Source organism: Gorilla gorilla, chromosome 21 (assembly GCF_029281585.2).
Source record: "Gorilla gorilla gorilla isolate KB3781 chromosome 21, NHGRI_mGorGor1-v2.1_pri, whole genome shotgun sequence".
NCBI lineage: Eukaryota > Metazoa > Chordata > Mammalia > Primates > Hominidae > Gorilla > Gorilla gorilla.
The window spans coordinates 45,575,142-45,597,921 of record NC_073245.2 but is presented as its reverse complement, the minus strand read 5'-3'; the positions used below and the strand labels follow the sequence as shown (position 1 = coordinate 45,597,921).

Sequence of the window (22,780 nt, the reverse complement as noted above, 5' to 3'; positions counted from 1 at the left end):
AGTTAGCCCTTCCTTTTCTTTTCTTTTTTTTTCTTTTTTTTTTTTTTGAGTCTCGCTCTGTCACCCAGGCTGGAGCACAATGGTGCGATCTCAGCTCACTGCAACCTCTGCCTCCTGGGTTCAAGTGATTCTCCTGCCTCAGCCTCCTGAGTAGTTGGGATTACAGGTGCACGCCACCACACCTGGCTAATTTTTGTATTTTTAGTGGAGACGTGGGTTTCACCATTTTGGCCAGGCTGGTCTTGAACTCCTGACCTCAAGTGATCTGCCCGCCTTGGCCTCCCAAAGTGCTGGGATTACAGGCGTGAGCCACCACGCTCGGCCTAGTCCTTCCTTTTCTAATTGTTTTTATAACTCTATTTCCTTGATTCTCAGGTACATGTTTTCCCCATTTAAAAGATAACATGGCTTGTAATTGGTGTGGATATATAATGTGGTATATTTTTTTGTTTGTTTGAGACAGGTTCTCACTCTGTTGCCCAGGCTGAGTGCAGTGGTGTGATCATGGCTCACGGCAGCCTCAGTCTCCTGGGCTCGAGCAGTTCTACCTCAGCTTCCTGAGTAGCTGGGACCACAGGCATGTATCACTTGGCTAATTTTTAAATTTTTTGTAGAGACAGGGTCTCCCTATGTTGCCCTGGCTGGTCTCAAACTCCTGGGCTCAAGTAATCCTCCTGTCTCAGTCTCCCAAAGTACTGGGATTATAGGCATGAACCATTGTGCCCAGCCTAATATGGTATTTCTTTTGTTCTGAAGGTCTATCATTAATTTGGGGGTACATCTGGCAATTTATGTTATCTTAAGATTGAGGCAACAGGGGACTTAGTGGATAACCAGATGCCTCAGATATTTCTAGAACATTTGGGAAGGAGACCTTTTGAGACACGAGACCCCTTGTTGTCTGTCTACCATGGATTCCCCCCAACCTCTCACTGCAGTCTACCTCGAGACCTATGGCTGCCAGATGAATGTGAATGACACAGAGATAGCCTGGTCCATCTTACAGAAGAGTGGCTACCTGCGGACCAGTAACCTCCAAGAGGTACATGCATTTCCTATTTCCTTTGTTTCCTGGACCTGGGCAAGATTCTGCATTTGTGCCAGTTCTTAGGTGTAGTTTCAGGAGCAGGGTGCCCCCTGGTGAGAGAGAGAGAGTTCCCTTGGGTGAAGTGTTCACCATGGGACTGAGTTGTACTTTTGTTCCAGCTGTTTTTGAAACTTTTATGGTGATGTGCGCCTTCAGACAAGGAGCTAAGTTAAGAATTGGCTGTGAGGAGGGAAGTTGGAGAGTTACTGTTTAATGAGTACAGGGTTTTAGTTGCAGAAGATGAAAAAGTTATGGAAAATGCATAGTTATGAAATTGCAGATGTTCTTAATGCCACAGGACTGTACCCTTAAAAATGGTTAAAATGTCCAGGTGTGGGTCACCATGCCTGTAATCCCAGGACTTTGGGAGGCCAAGGCAGGAGGATTGCTTGAAGACAGGAGTTTGAGGCTGCAGTGAGCTATGGTTATGCTATTGCTCTTCAGCCTGGGCAAGTAAGCGAGACTCCTTTCTCTATTTAAAAAAAAAAAAAAGGAAAAAATAGTTAAAGAAAAATAATAGGCCAGGTGCAGTGGCTCATGCCTGTAATCCTAGCATTTTGGGAGGCCAAGGCGGGTGGATCACTTGAGGTCAGGAGTTCGAGACCAGCTTGGCTAACATGGTAAAACCCCATCTCTACTAAAAATACAAAAATTAACTGGGCATTGTGGTGGGCACCTGTAATCCCAGGCTGAGGCAGGAGAATTGCTTGAACCGCTCGGGAGGTGGAGGTTGCAGTGAGCTGAGATTGCCCCACTGCACTCCAGCCTGGGAAACAGAGTGAGACTCTGTCTCAAAAAAAAAAAAAAAAAAGGAAAAAAAAACAATAAAGAGCTGTAGGGCAGGAATTGTACAAGGCTAATATCCAAGATATTATGTGATTTTCCTTGTTTTCCTTTCTCTCCATTCAGGCAGATGTGATTCTCCTTGTCACGTGCTCTATCAGGTGCGAATTTGTTCTTTTCCTAGGAGTGAATGTATTTTATGTAATAATGCCAGAGCTAACAGTGCCTGGCCTGGCTGTCTATGGAGATGAGCCAGTGGCCCTGTGGCAGTAGGACTTGCAGTTTTCCCACAGTGGAGATAGTCTTTATACAACTGGCTGACATCGGCTGGGCATGTACCGTGGTGTCAGGTTCTGAGTGAGTAACATAATGCATTAACAAATTTGATGATCACAACAACCCTGCGTGGTTGGTGCTGTTATAGATGAGGAAACCAAGAATGTGCCGAGCCATTCAGCTCTTCCTGAGCTTTGTTTTGTAACTAATGGCATATGTTTATAATATAGCTGCCCGGGGTAGGATGTAGTCATAGGCTTGGGGAGTTTTGAGTAGAGATGGGTGACTCCCATCAGAGGTGAACGTACCTCCTTTCTCACTTTGTTTCTGTGTTCAAGACATGCTAGTGTTAATGTTTCCATATCCAGCTATACCCTCAATTAATTCATCTGACATTTTTCTTCTGTAGGCCTCTGCTGCTTGACACCGAACTATGTGCTTTGGGTGATTCAGAAATGAACCCTTCTTCCATGGCCTGGCTTTAAGGAGCCTAGTCTGATATGGGAACTAAGATAGATGAACAAATAGCTCCAACATCTGGCAAAAAATGCTAGTTCAAAAAAAATCAAACAATGAGGCTGGGTGTAGTAGGTCACACCTATAATCCCAGCACTCTTGGAGGCCGAGGTGGGAGGATCACTTGAGTCCAAGAGTTCAAGGCTGCAGTGAACTATTCAAGACCAGCCTGGGCACAAAGTAAAGCCCTGTATCTACAAAGAAAAATAAAAGATAAATTGCTGGCCAGGCACGGTTGCTCACACCTGTAATCCCAGCGCTTTGGGAGGCCAGAGTGGGCATATCATGAGGTCAGGAGTTCAAGACCACCCTGGCCAACATAGTGAAACCCCATCTCTACTAAAAACACAAAAATTAGCCAGGCGTGGTGGTGCACGCCTGTAATCCCAGCTACTCAGGAGGCTGAGGCAGGATAATTGCTTGAACCAGGGAATTGGAGGTTGCAGTGAGCCAAGATTGCGCTGTTGCACTCCAGCCTGGTGACAAAGCGAGACTCCATCTCAAAAAAAAAAAAAAAGGAGAAATTGCTAAGTATAGGGAAAAATCTAGTTAAAGTAGAAGGGCATTAGGATCTGGAATCATAAAAAAAAGAGTTGAAGGGCAGTTAAAGGGAGGACAAACTGTCCAACAGAGGAGAACTGGAAGGCCTTGTGAAGTAGATTGTTTTTGAGTTCGGCTTAAAGGCTTGTCAGGATTTGAAGATGTGTAGGAAGGATGTCATTTTAGGAAAGGTAAATTATAGCAAGTGTTGCTTCTTCAGGTGGCCCCCTACCTACCTTACGTAAGTCTAAATGGCAGATACACATTTAAGGCAGGGCTGTCCAATCTTTTGACTTCCCTGGGCCACATTGGAAGAAGAAGAATTGTCTTGGGCCACACATAAGATACACTAACACTAATAATAGCTGATGAACTAAAAAAAAAAAAAAATCCACCCCAAAAAAAATCTCCTAATGTTTTACAAAAGTTTATGAATTTGTGTTGGGCTGCATTCAAAGCCATCCTGGCTGCATGCGGCCCGTGGGCTGCAGGTTGGAAAAGCTTGATTTCAAGGGTTGAAGGTGGTTTTTATTTTCTTCCCACTGACCTACTCTCTTAGCTTCCTCTGTGGTTTATTTTTGGTTCAGTCTTGCCTCCTTTGATCTCTCTAGGGAGAAGGCTGAGCAGACCATCTGGAACCGTTTACATCAGCTTAAAGCCTTGAAGACAAGGCGGCCCCGCTCCCGGGTTCCTCTGAGGATTGGAATTCTAGGTATCTGGTAATTTGCACATTTTGTCAGCTTTGAAACTTGGACTCTATGTGGCTTTATTTGCTAGTGTTTCCTTTAGAGGCTGGATTCCCAGTGTCTGAAGAAATCTTATATATCCCATGCAATTCTTGTACTTACTGCCAGAGGTGACAGGATTAAATGAGATAAAGTTCATGAAAGGGCTTTCCGTAGTTCCTTGAAGTAATAGGTGCTCAGAAAGTGGTATATCCTGCCTAGAGTCTAATGCAGCTCATGGTAGCACAGAGTTATGGGTAGAGTTGGAGTCTGAAGGGACAGCATGAATTTCTTTTTTTTTTCTTTGAGATGGAGTTTCGCTCTTGTTGTCCAGGCTGGAGTGCAATGGCGAGATCTTGGCTCACCGCAACTTCTCCCTCCTGGGTGCAAGTGATTCTCCTGCCTCAGCCTCCCGAGTAGCTGGGATTACAGGCTTGCACCACCATGCCTGGCTAATTTTGTATTTTTAGTAGAGACGGGTTTCTCCATGTTGGTCAGGCTGGTCTCGAACTCCTGACCTCGGGTGATCCGCCTGCCTCGGCCTCCCAAAGTGTTGGGATTACAGGCATAAGCCACCGTGCCTGGCCTGACAGCACAAATTTCTAATGTGGGTACCTTTCATTCTGACTCCTGAAGCAAGCTCAAGTGAAGATTTAGGTCTGCCTCACCGATATGGTAACCACTAGCCACATGTGGCTATTTAAATTTACCTATAATTAAATAAAATTTAAAATTCACTTCTTTAGTTCCATTAGCCACATTTCAACTTCTCAGTAGCCACACATGACCATATGACTAGGGGCTACCAGTTTGTACAGCGCAATTATTTTTCCATCTAGCACACTCTGTCATCCTTTTTTTTTTTTTTAAAAACAGAGTCTCACACTGTTGCCCAGACTGGAGTGGCATGATCATGGCTCATTGCAGCCTCCAACTCCTGGGCTTAAATGATCCTCCCACCTCAGCCTCCTGGGTAGCTAGGTCTACAGGTGTGTACCACCACACTTAGCTAATTTTTTGACCTTTTATAGAAACAGGGTCTTGCTATATTGCCCAGGCTGGTCTAGAACTTCTGGGCTGAAGTGTGATCCTCTTGCCTCAATCTCCCAGAGTGCTGGGATTATAGGTGTGAGCCACTGCACCAGGCCTATCATCTTATTAGAAAGTTATGTTGGGCAGTTCTGATCTATATGACTGGAGACATTTCAAAAATAAATATTCTCTACCCTTTTCTGTCTCAGAATTTAGTTAATGTATTTAACATTATGGAAAAACAGACTATCTCCATTGTGGAATAGTTAAATTAATCTCTCCTAACGATGGGTCCACACACAGATGGAGCATATTTAGTTATCAGATCCATGTAGTAATTGACGCAGGAGGATGGAAGGGTCAGCTGAAATGTTCTGTTCCATTTCAGTTCCTTCACTGTAGAAGCCTCAGGGTGTATATCTACTAAGAATTTCAGAAATCCCAAGAATAATTTAAAAAACTGTAGTAAAATATATATGAAATTACCATTTTAATCCTTTTTAATAGTATATTTCTGTGGCACTAAGTATATTCACATTGTTTTGCACCCATCACCACCATCCATCTGCAGGACTTTTTTCTCTTCCCAAACTGAGACTACATATCCATTGAACACACGCTCCCCATTCCTCCTTCCCTCAGCCCCTGGCAATCACCATTCTACTTTCTGTTTATGAATCTGACTACTCTAGATACCTCATGTAAGTGGAACCATACAATTTTGTCTTTTTTTGTGACTGTCTTATTTGGCTTATCATATTGTCCTCAGGGTTCATGAGGTTACCTGTTGTAGCCTGTGTCAGAATTTCCTTCTTCTTTTTTTTTTTTTTGGTGACAGGGTCTCAGTTTGTCGCCCAGGCTGGAGTGCAGTGGCGTGATCATGGCTCACTGCAGCCTCAACCTCCCAGGCTCAAGCAATCCTCCTGCTTCAGCCTCCTGAGTAGCTGGGACTGCAGGCACGTGCCACGAGGACTGACTAATTTTTTTATTTTTTGTAGAGATGTGGGTCTCACTATGTTGCCAGGGCTGATCCTGAACTCCTGGGCTCAAGTGATCCACCCTCCTTGGCCTCCCAGAGTGCTGGGATTACAGGTGTGAGCCATAGCACCTGGCCAGAATTTCCTTCCTTTATAAGGCTGAGTAATACTCCGTTGTAAAAAAAAAAAAAAAAAAATTCCATTGTGTATATGTAGTACATTTTGTTTGTTCATTGAAAAATTATTTATTTATTTAACTGGCTTTGCGTAGATGCAAATATCTCTTCATTCATTGATGGACACTTGGGTTGCTTGCACCTTTTGGCTATTGTGGATAATAGTGCTATGAACATGGGCATACAAACAAGAATAGCTGTTAAGTGTTTTCAAAGGGTATTTGTAATAAAGTGGACTTTAAGATATTATAACTTTAATAACATAATTTTTTTAAGGATATGGAAGATAACAGCATAAATGGCTCACTCATTTCTTACAGGTTTTAGCAAGTATTATAGGCTAGAAGAGAGGGAAAGGGTTCAAGTGTAGTTGTGGGTAAGTAAGTTCCGGACACAAAATACTTTTTATTTCAGCACTGAGTAATTTTCAGTTGAAAGAAGACATGGTTCATGTCTTGAAAGGTTTGTGGGTGGTGGTTTAATTTTTTTTTTTTTTTTTGAGACGGGGTTTCGCCCTTGTTGCCCAGGCTGGAGTACAATGGTGCGATCTCGGCCCACCGCAACCTCTGCCTCCTGGGTTCAAGCGATTCTCCTGCCCCTCAGCCTCCTGAGTAGCTGGGATTACAGGCATGTGCCACCATGCCTGGGTAATTTTGTATTTTTAGTAGAGACGGGGTTTCTCCATGTTGGTCAGGCTGGTCTCAACCTCAGGTGATCTGCCTGCCTCGGCCTCCCAAAGTGTGGGGATTACAGCCATGAGCCACCGCACCTGGCTGGTGGTTTAATTTTTTTCTGGGCATTTAATTGAATTGCTCTGGAACCCTTTTCTGTGGTTTTCTTATATAGGAAGATGCAGGCTCCAGTGCGATGGGAGTGTTGGTTAAATTTGAAGGATGATACTCAATTCTTAGAGAAGTTTTCTGTGCCCTGGTCTCTAATCCCAGCTAGGGATAAAGTGGAATAAGAAGAAGCCATTAAACACCAGGTGAATTTGGGGAAAGGTGCTTGTTTCTTTTTCCCTTCCAGGCTGCATGGCTGAGAGGTTGAAGGAGGAGATTCTCAACAGAGAGAAAATGGTAGATATTTTGGCTGGTCCTGACGCCTACCGGGACCTTCCCCGGCTGCTGGCTGTTGCTGAGTCGGGCCAGCAAGCTGCCAACGTGCTGCTCTCTCTGGACGAGACCTATGCTGATGTCATGCCAGTCCAGACAAGCGCCAGTGCCACGTCTGCCTTTGTGTGAGTCACTGCCTAAGAGATAGGGAATAAGCCTCTTCTTTCTTTCACACTTTTTTTTTTTTTTTGAGACAGGGTCTCACTCTTGTCATCCAGGCTAGAGTGCAGTTTCATGATCAGGGCTCACTGCAGCCTTGACCTCCTGGGCTTTTGCTTTAGTCCCCCGAGTAGCTGGGACTACAGGTTTGCACCACCACACCCGGCTAATTTTTTTTTGAAATTTTACAGAGATAGGGTCTCACTATATTGCCCAGGCTGGTCTCAAACTCCTGAGCTTGGGTGATCCTCCCGCCTCAGCCTTCCAAAATCCTGGGATTATAAGGGTGAGCCACTGTGCCTGGCCATGGCATTAAATTTTCTGTAACAGAGGTTGCCAAATAGCTTACTACCTCTTTTTGTAAATAAGGTTTTATTGGAATACAAGCATGCCCATTTATTCACATATTGCCTCTGGCTGCTTTTGCCACTAAAGCAAGGTTAAATACTTGGGACAGAGACTATAGCCTGCTAAGTCTCAAATATTTACTATAGAGTTGTTTTTTTTTTTACAGAAAAGTTTGTCAACCTCTGTTTATTTTAATGGCTATATAATATTCTCTTGTTGGAATGCTTAGTAAAAATAATAGCTAACATTTATTACATAATTCTTCAGTGAACGTCTTTGATACATAGCCGTAATTATTTCCTTCAGATAGATTGAGGCTTTCACATACAGGATGTGAATTAAAGACAGTGATTTAACTTAGATACCTGACAGTTGGATCAGGAAGGCATGAGAAATGTAGAATTCTGTGTTTTAAATCCAGGGTCTCCTTGCCCTATATGCACACATATACACACACTTTATAATATTTATTTTTTTCTGGTCTGGATGTAAAAAGTTCAGATAATATACTCATAAAAACAGTAGGTACAAACAAATTCAGGCTGTCTGGAAAAAAGAATTTAAAAACAGTAGAGGGGCCAGGTGCGGTGGCTCACGCCTGTAATCCCAGCACTTTGGGAGGCTGAGGTGGGTGGATCATGAAGTCAAAAGATCGAGACCATCCTGGCCAACATGGAGAAATCCCATCTCTACTAAAAATACAAAAATTAGCCAGGCGTGGTGGCAGGTGCCTGTAGTCCCAGCTACTCAGGAGGCTGAGGCAGGAGAATCACTTGAACCTGGGAGGTGGAGGTTGCAGTGAGCCGAGATTGCAACTGCACTCCAGCCTGGTGACAGAGTGAGACTCCATCTCAAACAAAACAAAACAAAAAAACAGTAGAAAGTCCAAGTGTGGTAAGTGTGTATTCTAGCTCCTCACCGTTGTGCTTCCTCAGGCTAGTCATTGTCCCACTGGTTATAGTTTGGTTTATATTCTGTGATTAGATACCAATTTTTAAAGATAAAAAAGGTCTACTTTAGTGCTTAGATCTCAGATTGGTCCAGTGTGAGCATTGTGGCAAGAGGATTCAGAGCCAAAGAATAATGCTATTGAAGCTGATACCTGCTCCTTGGGTCACACCAGCACACCCTGCTACTGTTACTAAGTTCTGGTACTTTCTTCTCCAGGTCGATCATGCGAGGCTGTGACAACATGTGTAGCTACTGCATTGTTCCTTTCACCCGGGGCAGGGAGAGGAGTCGGCCTATTGCCTCCATTCTGGAGGAAGTGAAGAAGCTTTCTGAGCAGGTGAAGAGTTCTCCAGGCTTTCTTGCTGTGAACATGTTTGGGGGAGGATGAGGATAACCTTTGTAGTTTTGAGCCTATGCTGTCTCTGACTTATTGAAGTTTAGGACCATGCCTGGCCAGAAAGAACTACTTTGGTGTACATCATTGGTTTATTGCCCACAAATTACAGAGCTCCACTATGGAGGCAGTATGGTGGATGGAGAGGGCATGGGATTACAGTCAGGTGATGGAGTGTGAATTCTGGCTTGGTTCCTAGGCATGTCAATTTAACTGTCGTCGTAATGCAGTTTCCTCATCTATGAAAAGAGAATAAAAGAATACCTTGCTTGCAGGGTTATTAGAAGGATTGGAGGAAAAGTTTTTAAATTACCTGGCACATAGCTAAGTTTTTGAGAAATTATGAATTTGTCTCTTCCAGGAAAAACTCCCAGATTTATTGTTCATTTTATCACTGAGCCAGCTCACTAGTTGAGGGACAGAATAGATGAGAGGAGTAAGGCGGATCAGAAGCCACAGGGGAGATCTGCTCCTCTTTCTCCCACTGGGAGCTGGTCCTCAGCTTTTGAGGAGGTCTTTTCCTTAGCCCCAGGCCTGAATCTGCTACCCCTGCAGAAGAGGACAATAGGTGGGAATATGGTGGCTTTTCCTAACAGTGATGTCTCCCTGCTTCCTTACTTGTTTGGCTCAGGAATCATGGGAGAGGGCCAGGGTAGCCCCTGCCCCAGTTCTTTTTTTATTTTTTATTTTTGAGAGGGGCTTTCACTCTGTCACCCAAGCTGGAGTACAGTGGTGTGGTCAGAGCTCACTGCAGCATCACCTGCCTGGACTCAAGCAATTCTCCCACTTCAGCCTCCCAAGTAGCTGGGACCACAGGTAGATGCCACCATGCCCAGTGAATTTTTTAATTATTTGTAGAGATGAGGTCTCACTGTGTTGCCCAGGCTGGTCTAGAACTCCTGGGATCAAGTAATCCTACTGTCTTGGCCTCCCAAAGTGCTGGGATTACAGTCATGAGCCACTGTGCCTGGCCTCCCTGCTCTAGTTCTAAGTCACCAGTTTGCTATCATCCTCACATTCTGGCAGTGCTGTCTTCTCTTGCCCTACCCCCAGATAATCAGTTCCTTGATTTGGCCCCTAGCTGCTCCCCTGCTCTGTGAGGCATTCTCCATACCCCACCTCTCCAAGTGCTTCCTGGTCTAAAGTTGTCTCCTTCCTCTCCCCTTCCAGCTCTCCCTCAGTACCAAAACTCACTCCTTCAGGATAGAGACATTCTGTTTAAATAGACTGAGATGGTGACAAAACTCCCCAACCTTTCTAGGCCATTTGCCTATAACAGAAGGAACTTAATAACATTAAGTGAATCTTAGTGAATTCAAGGCCATAGACTTGTGGAAAATTAAGATTTTACTTGTATTTTAAAGTATCTGTTAGTCACTTAATAATTTTGCTTGTTTAGTAATTTTTAAAGATTTTTTTCTTTCATTTAGATTTTTTAGACTACAGTTGCAAAGAGTATAGAATATTGTACCTTTAACAGAATGTCCATTTATTCATTCAAACAATGGTTATCTATTGGAAGTCTTCTAAATAAGCAACTTTTATAAAAAGTCTTTTTAATCTTTTTATATGAAAAATACTTAAATATACTGAAAAGAGGGAATAGTATAATGACCCCTCTGCCCCAGCTAACAATCACCTAAATTTAACAATTGTTGCATTTTGCCATATTTGTTTCATTTACTTTTATTTTTTATTTTTTTTTGGCTGGAGTGTACTGGTATGATCTCGGCTCACTGCAGCCTCCACCTCCCAGATTCAAGCGATTCTCCTGCCTTATCCTCCTGAGTAGCTGGGATTACAGGTGCCTGGCACCACACCTGGCTAATTTTTTTTTTTTTTTTTTTGAGACAGAGTTTTGCTCTTATTACCCAGGCTGGAGTGCAATGGTGTGCTCTTGGCTCACCATAACCTCCGCCTCCCGGGTTCAAACGATTCTCCTGCCTCAGCCTCCCAAGTAGCTGGGATTATAGGCATGCGCCACCACGCCTGGCTAATTTTGTATTTTTTAAGTAGAGGCGGGGTTTCTCCATGTTGTTCACGCTGGTCTCGATCTCCCGACCTCAGGTGATCCTCCCACCTCGGCCTCCGAAAGTGTTGGGATTACAGGTAAGAGCCACTGCGCCCGGCTTAATTTTTGTATTTTTAATAGAGACGGGGTTTCACCATGTTAGGCTGGTCTCAAACTGATCTCAAGTGATCCACCCACCTCGGCCTCCCAAAGTGCTGGGATTACAGGTGTGAGCCCACTACGCCTGGCCTCATTTATTTTTTTCTTATTGAAAACGTATTTCAAAGTAGAGCATGTCGTTTCATCCTTGAGTATGCATCTCTAAAAAATAAGGATATTTTCTTTTTTAAAAATTTAAAAATCTTTTTATTATTTATTTATTTATTTATTTTTGAGATGGAGTTTCGCTCTTTTTGCCCAGGCTGGAGTGCAATGGCACAATCTTGGCTCACCACAACCTCCGCCTCCCAGGTTCAAGTGATTCTCCTGCCTCAGCCTCCCAAGCAGCTGGGATTACAGGTGTGCACCACTACACCCAGCTAATTTTGTATTTTTAGTAGAGATGGGGTTTCACCATGTTGGCCAGGCTAGTCTCAAACTCCTGACCTCAGGTGATTCACCCGGCTCAGCCTCCCAAAGGGCTAGGATTACAGGTGTGAGCCACTGTGCCTGGCCTAATTATTTATTTACTTATTTATTTATTTATTTATTTTGAGACAGAGTCTTGTTCTGTTGCCCAGGCTGGAGTGCAGTGTTATGATCTTGGCTCACTGCAACCTCTGCCCCCGGGACTCAAGTGATCCTCCTGCCTGAGCCTCCTGAGTAGCTGGGATTATAGGCACGCACCACCATGTGCTGCTAAAGAATATTTTAATTTAATTTAATTTATTTATTTAGAGACGGAATTTTGCTCTTTTTGCCCATGCTGGAGTGCAATGGCACGATCTCAGCTCACTGCAACCTCCACCTCCTGGGTTCATGTGATTCTCCTGCTTCAGCCTCCTGAGTAACTGGGACTACAGGCATGCGCCACCATACTCAGCTCATTTTTGTATTTTTAGTAGAGACGGGGTTTCACCATGTTGGGCAGGCTGGTCTCGAACTCCTGACCTCAGGTGATCTACCCGCCTTGGCCTCCTAAAGTGCTAGGATTACAGGCATGAGCCACCATGCCCAGCCAAGAATATTTTTAATACCATTTGTTCTTCCAGTAAGATTAACAAAAATTGCTAAATACTGTCTCATTCCAGTTCATCCTTATTCGGAGTTCCCCAATTGTTCCTTAAGTCATTCTGCATTTGGTTTGTATGTCTTTTTATATATATGTGTGTATTTTACTTAGTTTTATAGCCTACTTTTTAATAAACTTTTTGTTTTGGAATGACTTTACATTTACAGGAAAGTTGCAAAGAGAGTTTCCTCGAGCATTGCCATCTTTCTTTGGTACATTTTTTGGTGCTGTAATCCCAGCACTTTGGGAGGCCAAGGCAGGAGGGTGCCTTGAGCATAGGAGTTCAAGACCAGCCTGGGCAACACTGGGAGCTGCTGTCTCTATTACAAAACAAACAAAGCAAAAACTAAGAGATTAATATTGGTATGTTACTGTTAACTCTCTTCAGACTTTATTTGGATTTTGCCAGTTTCTCCACTAATGTCTTACTTCGTTTCCAGGATCCAATCTAGGATCCACATTGCATTTAGTATATTCTGCTTTTTAGATTAACAATATGTCATGACTTACACAAATAAGTAGCCTTTATGGAGACTGGAGTTATGACAACTAAACGCATCGCACGGTCCTCGATTGGGATTCTGATCAGGGAAAAAAATGTTATAAAGAACATTATTTGGGCCGGGTGTGGTGGCTCACACCTGTAATCCTAGCATTTTGGGAGACCGTGGTGTGCAGATTGTCTGAGCTCCGGAGTTTGAGACTAGCCTGGGCAACTTGGCAAAACCCGTCTCTACTAAAAAATACAAAAAGTTAGCCTGGCGTGGTGACACATGCCTGTAGTCCCAGCTACTCAGGAGGCTGAAGCAGGAGAATCGCTTGAACCTGGGAGGCGGAGATTGCAGTGAGCCAAGATCACGCTAGTGCACTCCAGCCTGGGCAACAGAGTGAGACTCTGTCTCAAAAAACAACAATAACAACAACAACAACAACAACAACAAAACATTATTTGGACTATTGGTAACATTTGATTTATGGAAAGTAGATAATAGTGTTGTATCAATATTTCTGATTTTGATAATTGTCCTGAAATTATATAGGAGAATGCCCTTGTTTTTAGGAAATATATACTAAAATATTTGGGAGTAAAAGAGTATGATATCTGTGACTTTTTCTCAGAAGGCTTAAAAAAAAATGTAGTCATGTGTGTTGAGAGAGAGTGTATATGAGGGTCTGAATGTGAATGATAAACAAATGGGGTGCAGTGTTAACATTTGATGAATTTGGGCAAAGAGTATATGGGAATTCTTTTAATATTGCAGTTTGTCTGTAAATTATGTCAAAGTTACAAAACAAGTCTTTTTTAGCAACCATTATTTGTGAAACTTTATAATATAACATTTCTATTTTTTGAGATGGAGTCTCGCTCTGTTGCACAGGCTGGAGTGCGGTGGCATGGTCTCGGCTCACTGCAGCCTCTGCCTCCTGGGTTCAAGCGATTCTCCTGCCTCACCCTCCTTAGTAGCTGGGATTAGGTGCCTGCCACCACGCCCAGCTAATTTTTTGTATTTTTAGTAGAGAAGGGATTTCACCATGTTAGTCAGGCTGGTCTGAACTCCTGACCGTGTGATCCGCCCACCTTGACCTCCCAAAGTACTGGGATTTCAGGAGGGAGCCACTGCACCTGGCCTATAATATAAATTTTCAAACAGACAAATAGAAAGATTAGTATAATAGAAAAACGTGATTGTTAACATTTTGTCATACACCTATCTCCATGCACGCATAAATGTATTTTTTCTGAACCATTTGAAGTAATTTGTAGACCTCAGGACACTTGCCCCTAGATACTTCAGTATGTATCTTCTATGAGTAACAATTTTTCTCTTCATAACCATGATATCATTATCATATGTATGAAAATCAATAGTTATTTAAGCCAGACACTTTGGGAGGCTGAGGTGGGAGGATTGCTTGAGTTTAGGAGTTTAAAACCAGTCTGTGCAACATGGTGAAATCCCATCTCTACAAAAGTGAAAAAAAGGTAGTCCCAGCTATTTGGGAGGCTGAGGCAGGAGGACTGCTTAAGCCTGGGAGGTTGAGGCTACAGTGAGCTATGATCGTGCTGCTGCACTCCAGCCTGGGCAACAGAGGGAGACCGTGTCTCAAGAAGAAGAAGAAGAAAAAAATCTAAAACAGCTCTTTTATTTTTTGTTGTTGTTGTTTGCTTTAAATGATGCATTAACTTTTTGAAGAGATCAGACACGAGTCTCCTTTGTCTGATTTTTTCCTCATGTTGTCATTTAATATATCTCCCTGAATTCTAGTAACTGGAAGTTAGGTGTAAAAGCTTGATTAGTTCAGGTTAAATATTTCTGGTGAGAATATATAGTCATGGTGTATAACATTCAAATGACAGATCTATCATAAATTAACCATTATTGTAGATTATTGAGTTTGTTTCCAGTTTTGATTCTAAATAATGTTTTGAAGATTAATTTTTATATAAGGCTTTATTATGAGGTTTAGCTCTTTAGGTAAGATGTCTAAGCTTGAAATTATTCGATTATAGACACAACACACTTATAGGTGACTCTTGGTAGGTTCGATTTTTCTTTTGTTTAAAACAAAAGATATGTTAATTTCAGCTAATTTTTAATTAGTGTTTTTTTATGAAGCTACCCAAAAGTTTTAAAATTCCAATATATTTTCCCATGTTTAGGGGCTGAAAGAAGTGACACTTCTTGGTCAGAATGTTAATAGTTTTCGGGACAATTCAGAGGTCCAGTTCAACAATGCAGTGCCTACCAATCTCAGTCGTGGCTTTACCACCAACTATAAAACCAAGCAAGGAGGACTTCGTTTTGCTCATCTTCTGGATCAGGTCTCCAGAGTAGATCCTGAAATGAGGATCCGTTTTACCTCTCCCCACCCCAAGGATTTTCCCGATGAGGTGAGCGTCAGGTTAGCTGTGACAAACTGATATTAGTATTCTTGAGCATGCCAAAGGCTGGACCCAGTAGGGATGCAGCAGAGACCTGGAGTCCTGCTTAGGGATCCTGTGGGGTATTGCTGCATCACCCTCTGGATCTGCTGGTCCTTTGAAGATGTGAAGTCCATCAGTGGCTGGGCACGGGGCTTACACCAATAATCTCAACACTTGGAGAGGCTGAGGCAGGTGGATTACTTGAGCTCAGGAGTTGGAAACCAGCCTGGGCAACATGGCGAAACCCCGTCTCTACTGCAAATACAAAAAATTAGCTGGGTGGGGTGGCATACGACTGTAGTTCTGGCTGCTTGGGAGACTGAGGTGGCATACGACTATAGTTCCAGCTACTTGTGAGACTGAGGTGGGAGAATCACATGAGCCCAGGAAGTCGAGGCTGCAGTGAGCCGAGATCGCACCACTGCACTCCATCCTGGGTGAGATAGCGAGACCCTGTCTCGAAAAAAAAGTCTGCCAAGGTGGGAGTGGAGGTAGGACTGATATTCAGCGGGAGGTTAAGACCACCTGCGGGACCGTGAGGGCTATACAGAGAGGATTTGTAACAAAGTGGGCAGCTGAGTGGTAATAATGGTGGTGGGGCGGTAATGGTGGTGTGGGGCGGACAGGAAGGAGGTGATGTGGTGCTCTGGGAAACAGCCCAGACTTTCGCCTCAGACAGACCCGGGTTCAAATCTCAGCTTTTCCACTGTTTTACCAGTGAGCATGTGATGTTTTCAACTTTTCATCTTTATCTGTAAAATGGGGTTAATAAGGGGTTAACAATTACCTCCTGCTTTGGGTTGTTGTGAAATAGATACAAAGGCATACCTTGTTTTATTGCACTCTGCATATATTATGGAGTTATTTTTAACAAATGGAAGGTTTGTGGCAACTCTGAATAAGTCTGTCAGCACCATTTTTCCAACAGCATGTGCTTACTTCATGTCTCTGTGTCATATTTTGGTAATTTTCACAATATTTCAAACTTCATTATTATTATGTCTGTTATGGTGATCTGTGATCAGTGCTATTTAATGTTATTCTTAAAATTGTTTTGGGACACCATGAGCCACACCCACATAAGACAGTGACCTAAATTGGTAAATGATGTGTGTGTTCTGACTGCTCCACAGATGGCCATTCCCCCATCTCTCTCCCTTTCCTCAGGCCTCCCTATTCCCTGAGACACAACAATATTGAAATTGGGCCATTTAATCCCCCTGCAATGGCCTCTAAAGTGCTCAAGTGAAGGGAAGGGTCGCAGGGCTCTCACTTGAAATCAAAAAGCCAGAAATGTTTAAGCTTACTGAGGAAATCATGTTGAAAGCCGAGCTAGGCTGAAAGCTAGGCCTCTTATGTCAACCAGCCAAGTTGTAAATGCAAAGGAAAAGTTCATGAAGGAAATTAAAAGTACTACTCCACTGAACACATGAATGATAAGAAAACAACACAACCTCTTTGGCCAGGTGTGATGGCTCACAGGCCGGGCTCAGTGACTCACACCTTTAATCCCAGCATTTTGGGAGGCCAAGGTGGGTAGATCACCTGAGGTCAGGAGTTCTAGACCAGCCTAGCCAACATGGCAAAACTCTGTCTCTACTAAAAATAGAAAAATTAGCTGGGTTTGGTCATGCAGACCTGTAATCCTAGCTGCTTGGGAGGCTGAGGCAGGAGAATTGCTTGAACCCGGGAGGCAGAGGTTGCAGTGAGCTGAGATTGTGCCACTGCATTCCAGCCTGGGCAATAGAGTGAGACTCCATCTCAAAAAGAAAAACAAGAAAACCCAAAAAAACCACTAACAACAAAACCCAGCCTTTTTGCTGATATGGAGAAAGCTTTAGTGATCTGGAGAGAAGATCGAAGAAGCCACAGCACTGCCTTAAGCCAAAGCCTAATCCAGAGCAAGGCCTTACCTCTCTTCAGTTCTCTGAAGGCCAAGAGAGGTGAGGAAGCTGAAGAAGAAAAGTTTGAAGCTAGCAGAGGTTGACTTACAAGGTTTGAGGAAAGAAGCCATCTCTCTAACATCAAAGTGCAAGGGGAAGCCATAGTGCTGATGTAGAAGCTGTGCAAGTTATCCAGAAGATCTAGCTAAGATCAATGCTGAAGGTGGTTCTACGAAAGAACAGATCTGCAGTGTAAATGAACAGTCTTCTGTTGGAAGATGTCATCTGGGACTTTCATAGCTAGAGAAGAGAAATCAGTGCCATTCTTCAAAGCTTCAAAGGACAGGCTGACTCTGTCTCTTGTTTCCTTTTAAAAAAATTAGAGGTGGGTACTTGCCGTATTGCCCAGGCTGGTCTTGAACACCTGACCTCAAGCAGTTCTCCCACCTAGGCCTCTCAGTGCTGGGATCACAGGCGTGAGCTACTGCGCCCAGCCAGACTCTCTCGTTAGGGGCCAAGGCAGCTGGTGACTTTAAGTTGAAGCCAGTGTTGATTTGCCATTCTGAAAATCCTAGGGCCCTTAAGAATGATGCTAAAGAGGATGTTAGTTCCTCCACTGAAGTTGTGAGCCCCTCAGAATCATCCATGAATGTTGAAATCAGTATCTTCCGAACTCCTATTAATGTTGACATTTCGACCTCTTCCCATGAATCATCAATGTTCTCAATGGCATCTAGAATGATGAATTCTTTCCGGAATGTTTTCAGTTTACTCTGCCCAGATCCATCACAAAAGTCACTATCTACGACAGCTATAGCTTTATGAAATGTATTTCTTAAATAATAAGAATTGATCTTATATAAACTAAAAATTAAAATAATAGGGCTTGAAAGTTGAAATTACTCCTTGATCCATGGGCTGCAAAATGGATATTGTGTTAGCAGGCATAAAAACAACACTAATAATCTCCTTGTACATCTCTTTCAGAGCTCTGGGATGACCAGGTGCATTGTCAATGAACAGTCATATTTAGAAAGGAATCTTTTTTCCTAAGCAGTAGGTCTCAACAGTGAGCTTAAAATATTCAGTGGTGGCTCATCCCTGTAATCCCAGCACTTTGGGAGGTTGAGGCAGGAGAATCACTTGAGCCTACGAGTTGGACACCAGCCCAGGCAACAAAACAACTTTATAGTTTTTGTTTTTATTTTTTTTCGAGACTGAGTCTTGCTCTGTCACCCAGGCTGGAGTGCGGTGGTGTGATCTCAGCTCACTGCAACCTCTGCCTTCCAGGTTCAAGCAATTCTCCTGCCTTGCCTCCCAAGTAGCTGGGACTACACGCACGCACCACCATGCCTGGCTAATTTTTGTATTCTTAGCAGAGACTTAGTAGAGATGTTGGCCAGGCTGGTCTCGAACTCTTGACCTCATGATCCACCCCCTTGGCCTCCTAAAGTGCTGGGATTACAGGTGTGAGCTACTGTGCCCGGCCCTGTAATTTTTAAATAAAAAAATTAGTTGGGCATGGTGGCACATGCCTGTAGTCGTCGTTACTTGGGAGGCTGGAACAGGAGGATCGCTTGGCCTAGCAGTTCAAGGTTGGGGTGAGCTACAGTTTCATTGCACTCTAGCGAGGGTGATAGAGTGAGACCCTATCTCGATATATTTAAAAAATATAAATATTATGAAATTAAGGTATGTACATTGTTTTCACTTAATAGACTGCAGTATAGAGTAAATATAACTTTTATTTGCACTGGGAAACCAAAAAATTTGTATCACTCACTTTATTGCAATATTCTCTTCATTGTGGTGATCTGGAACCAAACCTGTGATATCTCTGAGGTATGCCTATATTGTGTCAAAGGTACTTAGCACAGTGCCTGGCATGGAGTAGGTAGCCCACATCTGAAACCTTTTTTTGGAGGTTTTTTGTTTCAGTGAAAAGTCTTTCTTTTGGCCCCCACTTTCGTCTTTTTTCCTCTGGATTGTCTTCTTATTGAGTTGTAAAAGTTCTTTACATATCCTTTATTTTTTTGACCACTGCAAAGGAGCCTTTCTTGCAATAGAGGAGAGAGACTGGACTGTGTTCTCTTTATGTTTTCTTTTCTTTTCTTTTCTTTTTCCTTTTTTTTTTTTTGAGATGGAGTCTCGCTCTGTCACCCAGGGTAGAGCGCAGTGATGTGATCTGGCCTCACTGCAACCTCTGCCTCCCGGGTTCAAGTGATTCTCCTGCCTCAACCTCCTGAGTAGCTGGGATTACAGGTGCACACCACCATGTCCAGCTAATTTTTGTATTTTTAGTAGAGACGGGGTTTTACCATGTTGGCCAAGCTGGTCTCGAACTGCTGACCTCAAATGATTTGCCCACCTCAGCCTCCCAAAGTGCTGGGATTACAAGCGTGAGCCACTGTGCCCAGCCTCTTTATGTATTCTTGATTCAAATCCTTTGTCAATATGTTTTCAAATATTTTCCCCTAGTATCAGTTTTTCGATGGTATCTTTTTTTTTCTTTTTCCTTCTTCTAAAAATTAAAAAAAAAAAAATAGACCCAAGGTCTCACTATGTTGTCCAGGCTGGTCTTGAACTCTTGGCCTCAAGCAATCCTCCTGCCTTGGCCTCCCAAAGTGCTGGGATTACAGAGGTGAGCCATGACACCTGACCTGATGGTATCTTTAAAAATGACTAGTTTGGGCTGGGCGTGGTGGCTCACGCCTGTAATCCCAGCACTTTGGGAGGCTGAGGCAGGCGGATCACTTGAGGTCAGTATTTCTAGCCCAGCCTGGGCAACATCATCTCTACTAAAAATAGAGAAGTTAACCAGGTGTGGTGGTTTGCGCCTGTAATCCCTGCTACTGGGGAGGCTGAGGCAGGAGAATCGCTTGAACCCAGGAGACAGAGGTTGCAGTGAGTGGAGATGGCACCACTGTACTCCAGCCTGGGCAATGGAGTGATCCTCTGTCTCAAAAAAAAGTGACTGCTTTGTAAGCTAGCTGAAAGAAGTGCCATTTTTTTCCTGCTTTGCCTGCTGACCTTAGTGTCAGCACTACCTGTATTCAGCTCCATGGCTTTAATCTGACCTCTGCTTACTTTCTTCTCTCTACTCTTTGAAAGCAGAGATGCCATCAGGTGAAGTGTCTGAGACAAATAGAACGGGGCTTGAACAAAAGTTAGGGAATAGGTGATTTTGTGTGTCTGGTTTAATTAGCCTCTTAATTATGTGAAAATTGACCTTGGAGGATAGATAGTAAGAGCGGTATTGCTTTCTGTAAGGTTCTTTGGTGAGATTGTGATTACCTATAATGTGTTCTGTTTCATCAGGTTCTGCAGCTGATTCATGAAAGAGATAACATCTGTAAACAGATCCACCTGCCAGCCCAGAGTGGAAGCAGCCGTGTGTTGGAGGCCATGCGGAGGGGGTCAGGCTTGCTTGGAGAGGGGGCGTCCCTCACTTTTCCATGTTTCCTTAATGACCAAACAGTGTCCTTGTTGCCAAGAACCTAGCATAGTGTGTGGCACAAAGTAGCTGCTCAGTAAATATTTATTGTATGACTAAGCCACTGGGCACTGGAGTTTGCTTCTGCTCACTTCATAAGGAAAGGCTAAGGACTGGTCACCCATTTTCACTGTTTAGTTTAAAAAGCATAAATATTTACTGAGCAGCTACTGTGTGACAGTATTTATTGTATGACTAAGCCACGGGGCACTGGAGCTTGCTTCGCTAACTCCATAACATAGGCTAAGGACTGGGTCACCCATTTTCACTGTTTAGTATGTTTTTTTTTTAATTAAGCACCTATGGTGTGGCACACTCTGAGATTTTAATTCTTTAATGTTAACATTAAGGTTTTGTTACATCTTGGAATTTAAATGTCGCTCTATGTGTTCACTTTCTTTGAGAATAATAAGTATTACACAGATGAGACTGAAGGGAGAATCTGTCCCAAGGCAAGCTGTATGGAATTAGTGCTTTGTCTTGTTTTCCACAGGGCATAGTGTTTTAGAGGTCCTCTAAAATGTTTAATCTGTCTAGATTTATTAGTTAAATAAAAAAAGCTATTTAGAATAGTTTATGCTGGCCAGGCACTGTGGCTTCTGCCTGTAATCCAAGCACTTTGGGAGACTGAGGTGGGCAGATTGCCTGAGCTCAGTAGTTTGAGAATAGACCAGCTTGGGCAACATGGGGAAACCCAGTCTTTACACACACACACCTGGGCAACATGGCAAAACCCAGTCTCTACACACACAAACACACACACAACACACACACCTGGGCAACATGGTGAAACCCAGTCCCTACACACACACACACATGCACACACCTGGGCAACATGGTGAAACCCAGTCCCTACACACACAGACACACACACACACACACACACACACACACAGGGGCAACATGGCAAAACCCAGTCTCTACACACACACACACACACATACACACAGACACACACACACACTAGCTGGGTGTGGTGGCGCACATCTGTGGTCCCAGCTACTCAAGAGGCTGAGGTGGAAGGATCACTTGAGCCCAGGAATTTGAGTTGCAGTGAACCGAGATTGTGCCATTGCACTCCAGCCTGAGAGACAGAGCGAGACTCTGTCTCAAAAAAAAAAAAAAAAAAAAGTTTATGTCCTTAAATAAAAATTCATAGGCTCTAGATTAGATTAGAATATACAGCTTGGATCAAAAGGGCTCTTTTGGATACTTTACTTTACTCGTGTGCCCTGCCATGTGGATGAGAAGTGATTACATGTGGGAATTCATAGTGTTATCTTTTTATAACATTCATTTAAAAAGTTTGGATTTATGTAGGCCTTTTCCTTTTGTTCTTTATTGCAGATATTCAAGAGAAGCTTATGTGGAGTTAGTTCACCATATTAGAGAATCTATTCCAGGTACATTTAAGAAACTCATTCTGCTGAGCATGTTACTCTACCAGTGACCAGCTTTGTGGTTAGATACAGTCAACACCTTTGGCATTTCCTTGTGACACAATTTCATAACTTTTGTACTCTTCTTCTTTCTCTTTCTCTCTCCTCGTATTCTTTCTTTTATGTCTTTCTGATTTTTTGTTGTCTTAGTCCTGCTGGAAATACTTAGGTGTGGATCACCTTGTGGCCTCAAGGCTATAGAGATTCCATTTCTATGGTCTTTGTATCTGGACATAGAAGAAATACCTTATCTTATCTTGTAAGGTGACAAAGTTATGTCTAAATTAGTTCTGATTTGAGAACAATTGATATCTTTTTTTTTTTTTTTTTTAGAAATAACTTACTATTCTTATTTATTCATCTTCATTTTCTATATTTTGTACCACATTTGACTTTCTTTTTGAGGCCGATTTTACAGATACATTTTAAAATCACTTTTGAGTTAGAATACTTTAAGCATAATATGGAGAGAATAACACTTAGATTATGCCTTTGGGGAACTTCCAGGTTAGGTGGGAAAAGAAAGCAGTTACAGTGTTGTTTATTTTCAGATATGCTTCAGAGAAGTCTTGATGAAATGAGGAAATGTAGGTATAAAGATGATTGTACAGATCAGCAGTAAAATGTGTACTTTTTCTAACTAGCTTTATGGCAATTTATTACTGTAAATTTTAGAGATAATTCCTTTCGTATTATCTTATTCCATATTCCCCTTCACTGT

General features: G+C 42.9%; 1 protein-coding gene across 8 annotated transcripts in view; it reads left to right on the top strand.

The window, feature by feature from the left end:
* Window positions 1–22,780, top strand: part of CDK5RAP1 (CDK5RAP1 mitochondrial tRNA methylthiotransferase) — a 41,316-nt gene that overhangs the window by 5,531 nt on the left and 13,005 nt on the right. For 3 of the 8 annotated variants that reach the window (XM_055373320.2, XM_031004831.3, XM_055373318.2), the window contains exons 3-11: window positions 939–1,042; window positions 1,997–2,031; window positions 3,814–3,914; window positions 7,139–7,349; window positions 8,899–9,019; window positions 11,144–11,185; window positions 14,981–15,211; window positions 20,446–20,543; window positions 21,968–22,023. In XM_055373320.2, the coding sequence (XP_055229295.1) occupies window positions 939–1,042; window positions 1,997–2,031; window positions 3,814–3,914; window positions 7,139–7,349; window positions 8,899–9,019; window positions 11,144–11,185; window positions 14,981–15,211; window positions 20,446–20,543; window positions 21,968–22,023 (999 nt within the window). The remainder of the gene's footprint in view (window positions 1–938; window positions 1,043–1,996; window positions 2,032–3,813; window positions 3,915–7,138; window positions 7,350–8,898; window positions 9,020–11,143; window positions 11,186–14,980; window positions 15,212–20,445; window positions 20,544–21,967; window positions 22,024–22,780) is intronic. The other 5 variants (XM_031004834.3, XM_055373319.2, XM_063702397.1 and 2 more) reach the window with 4 other exon arrangements.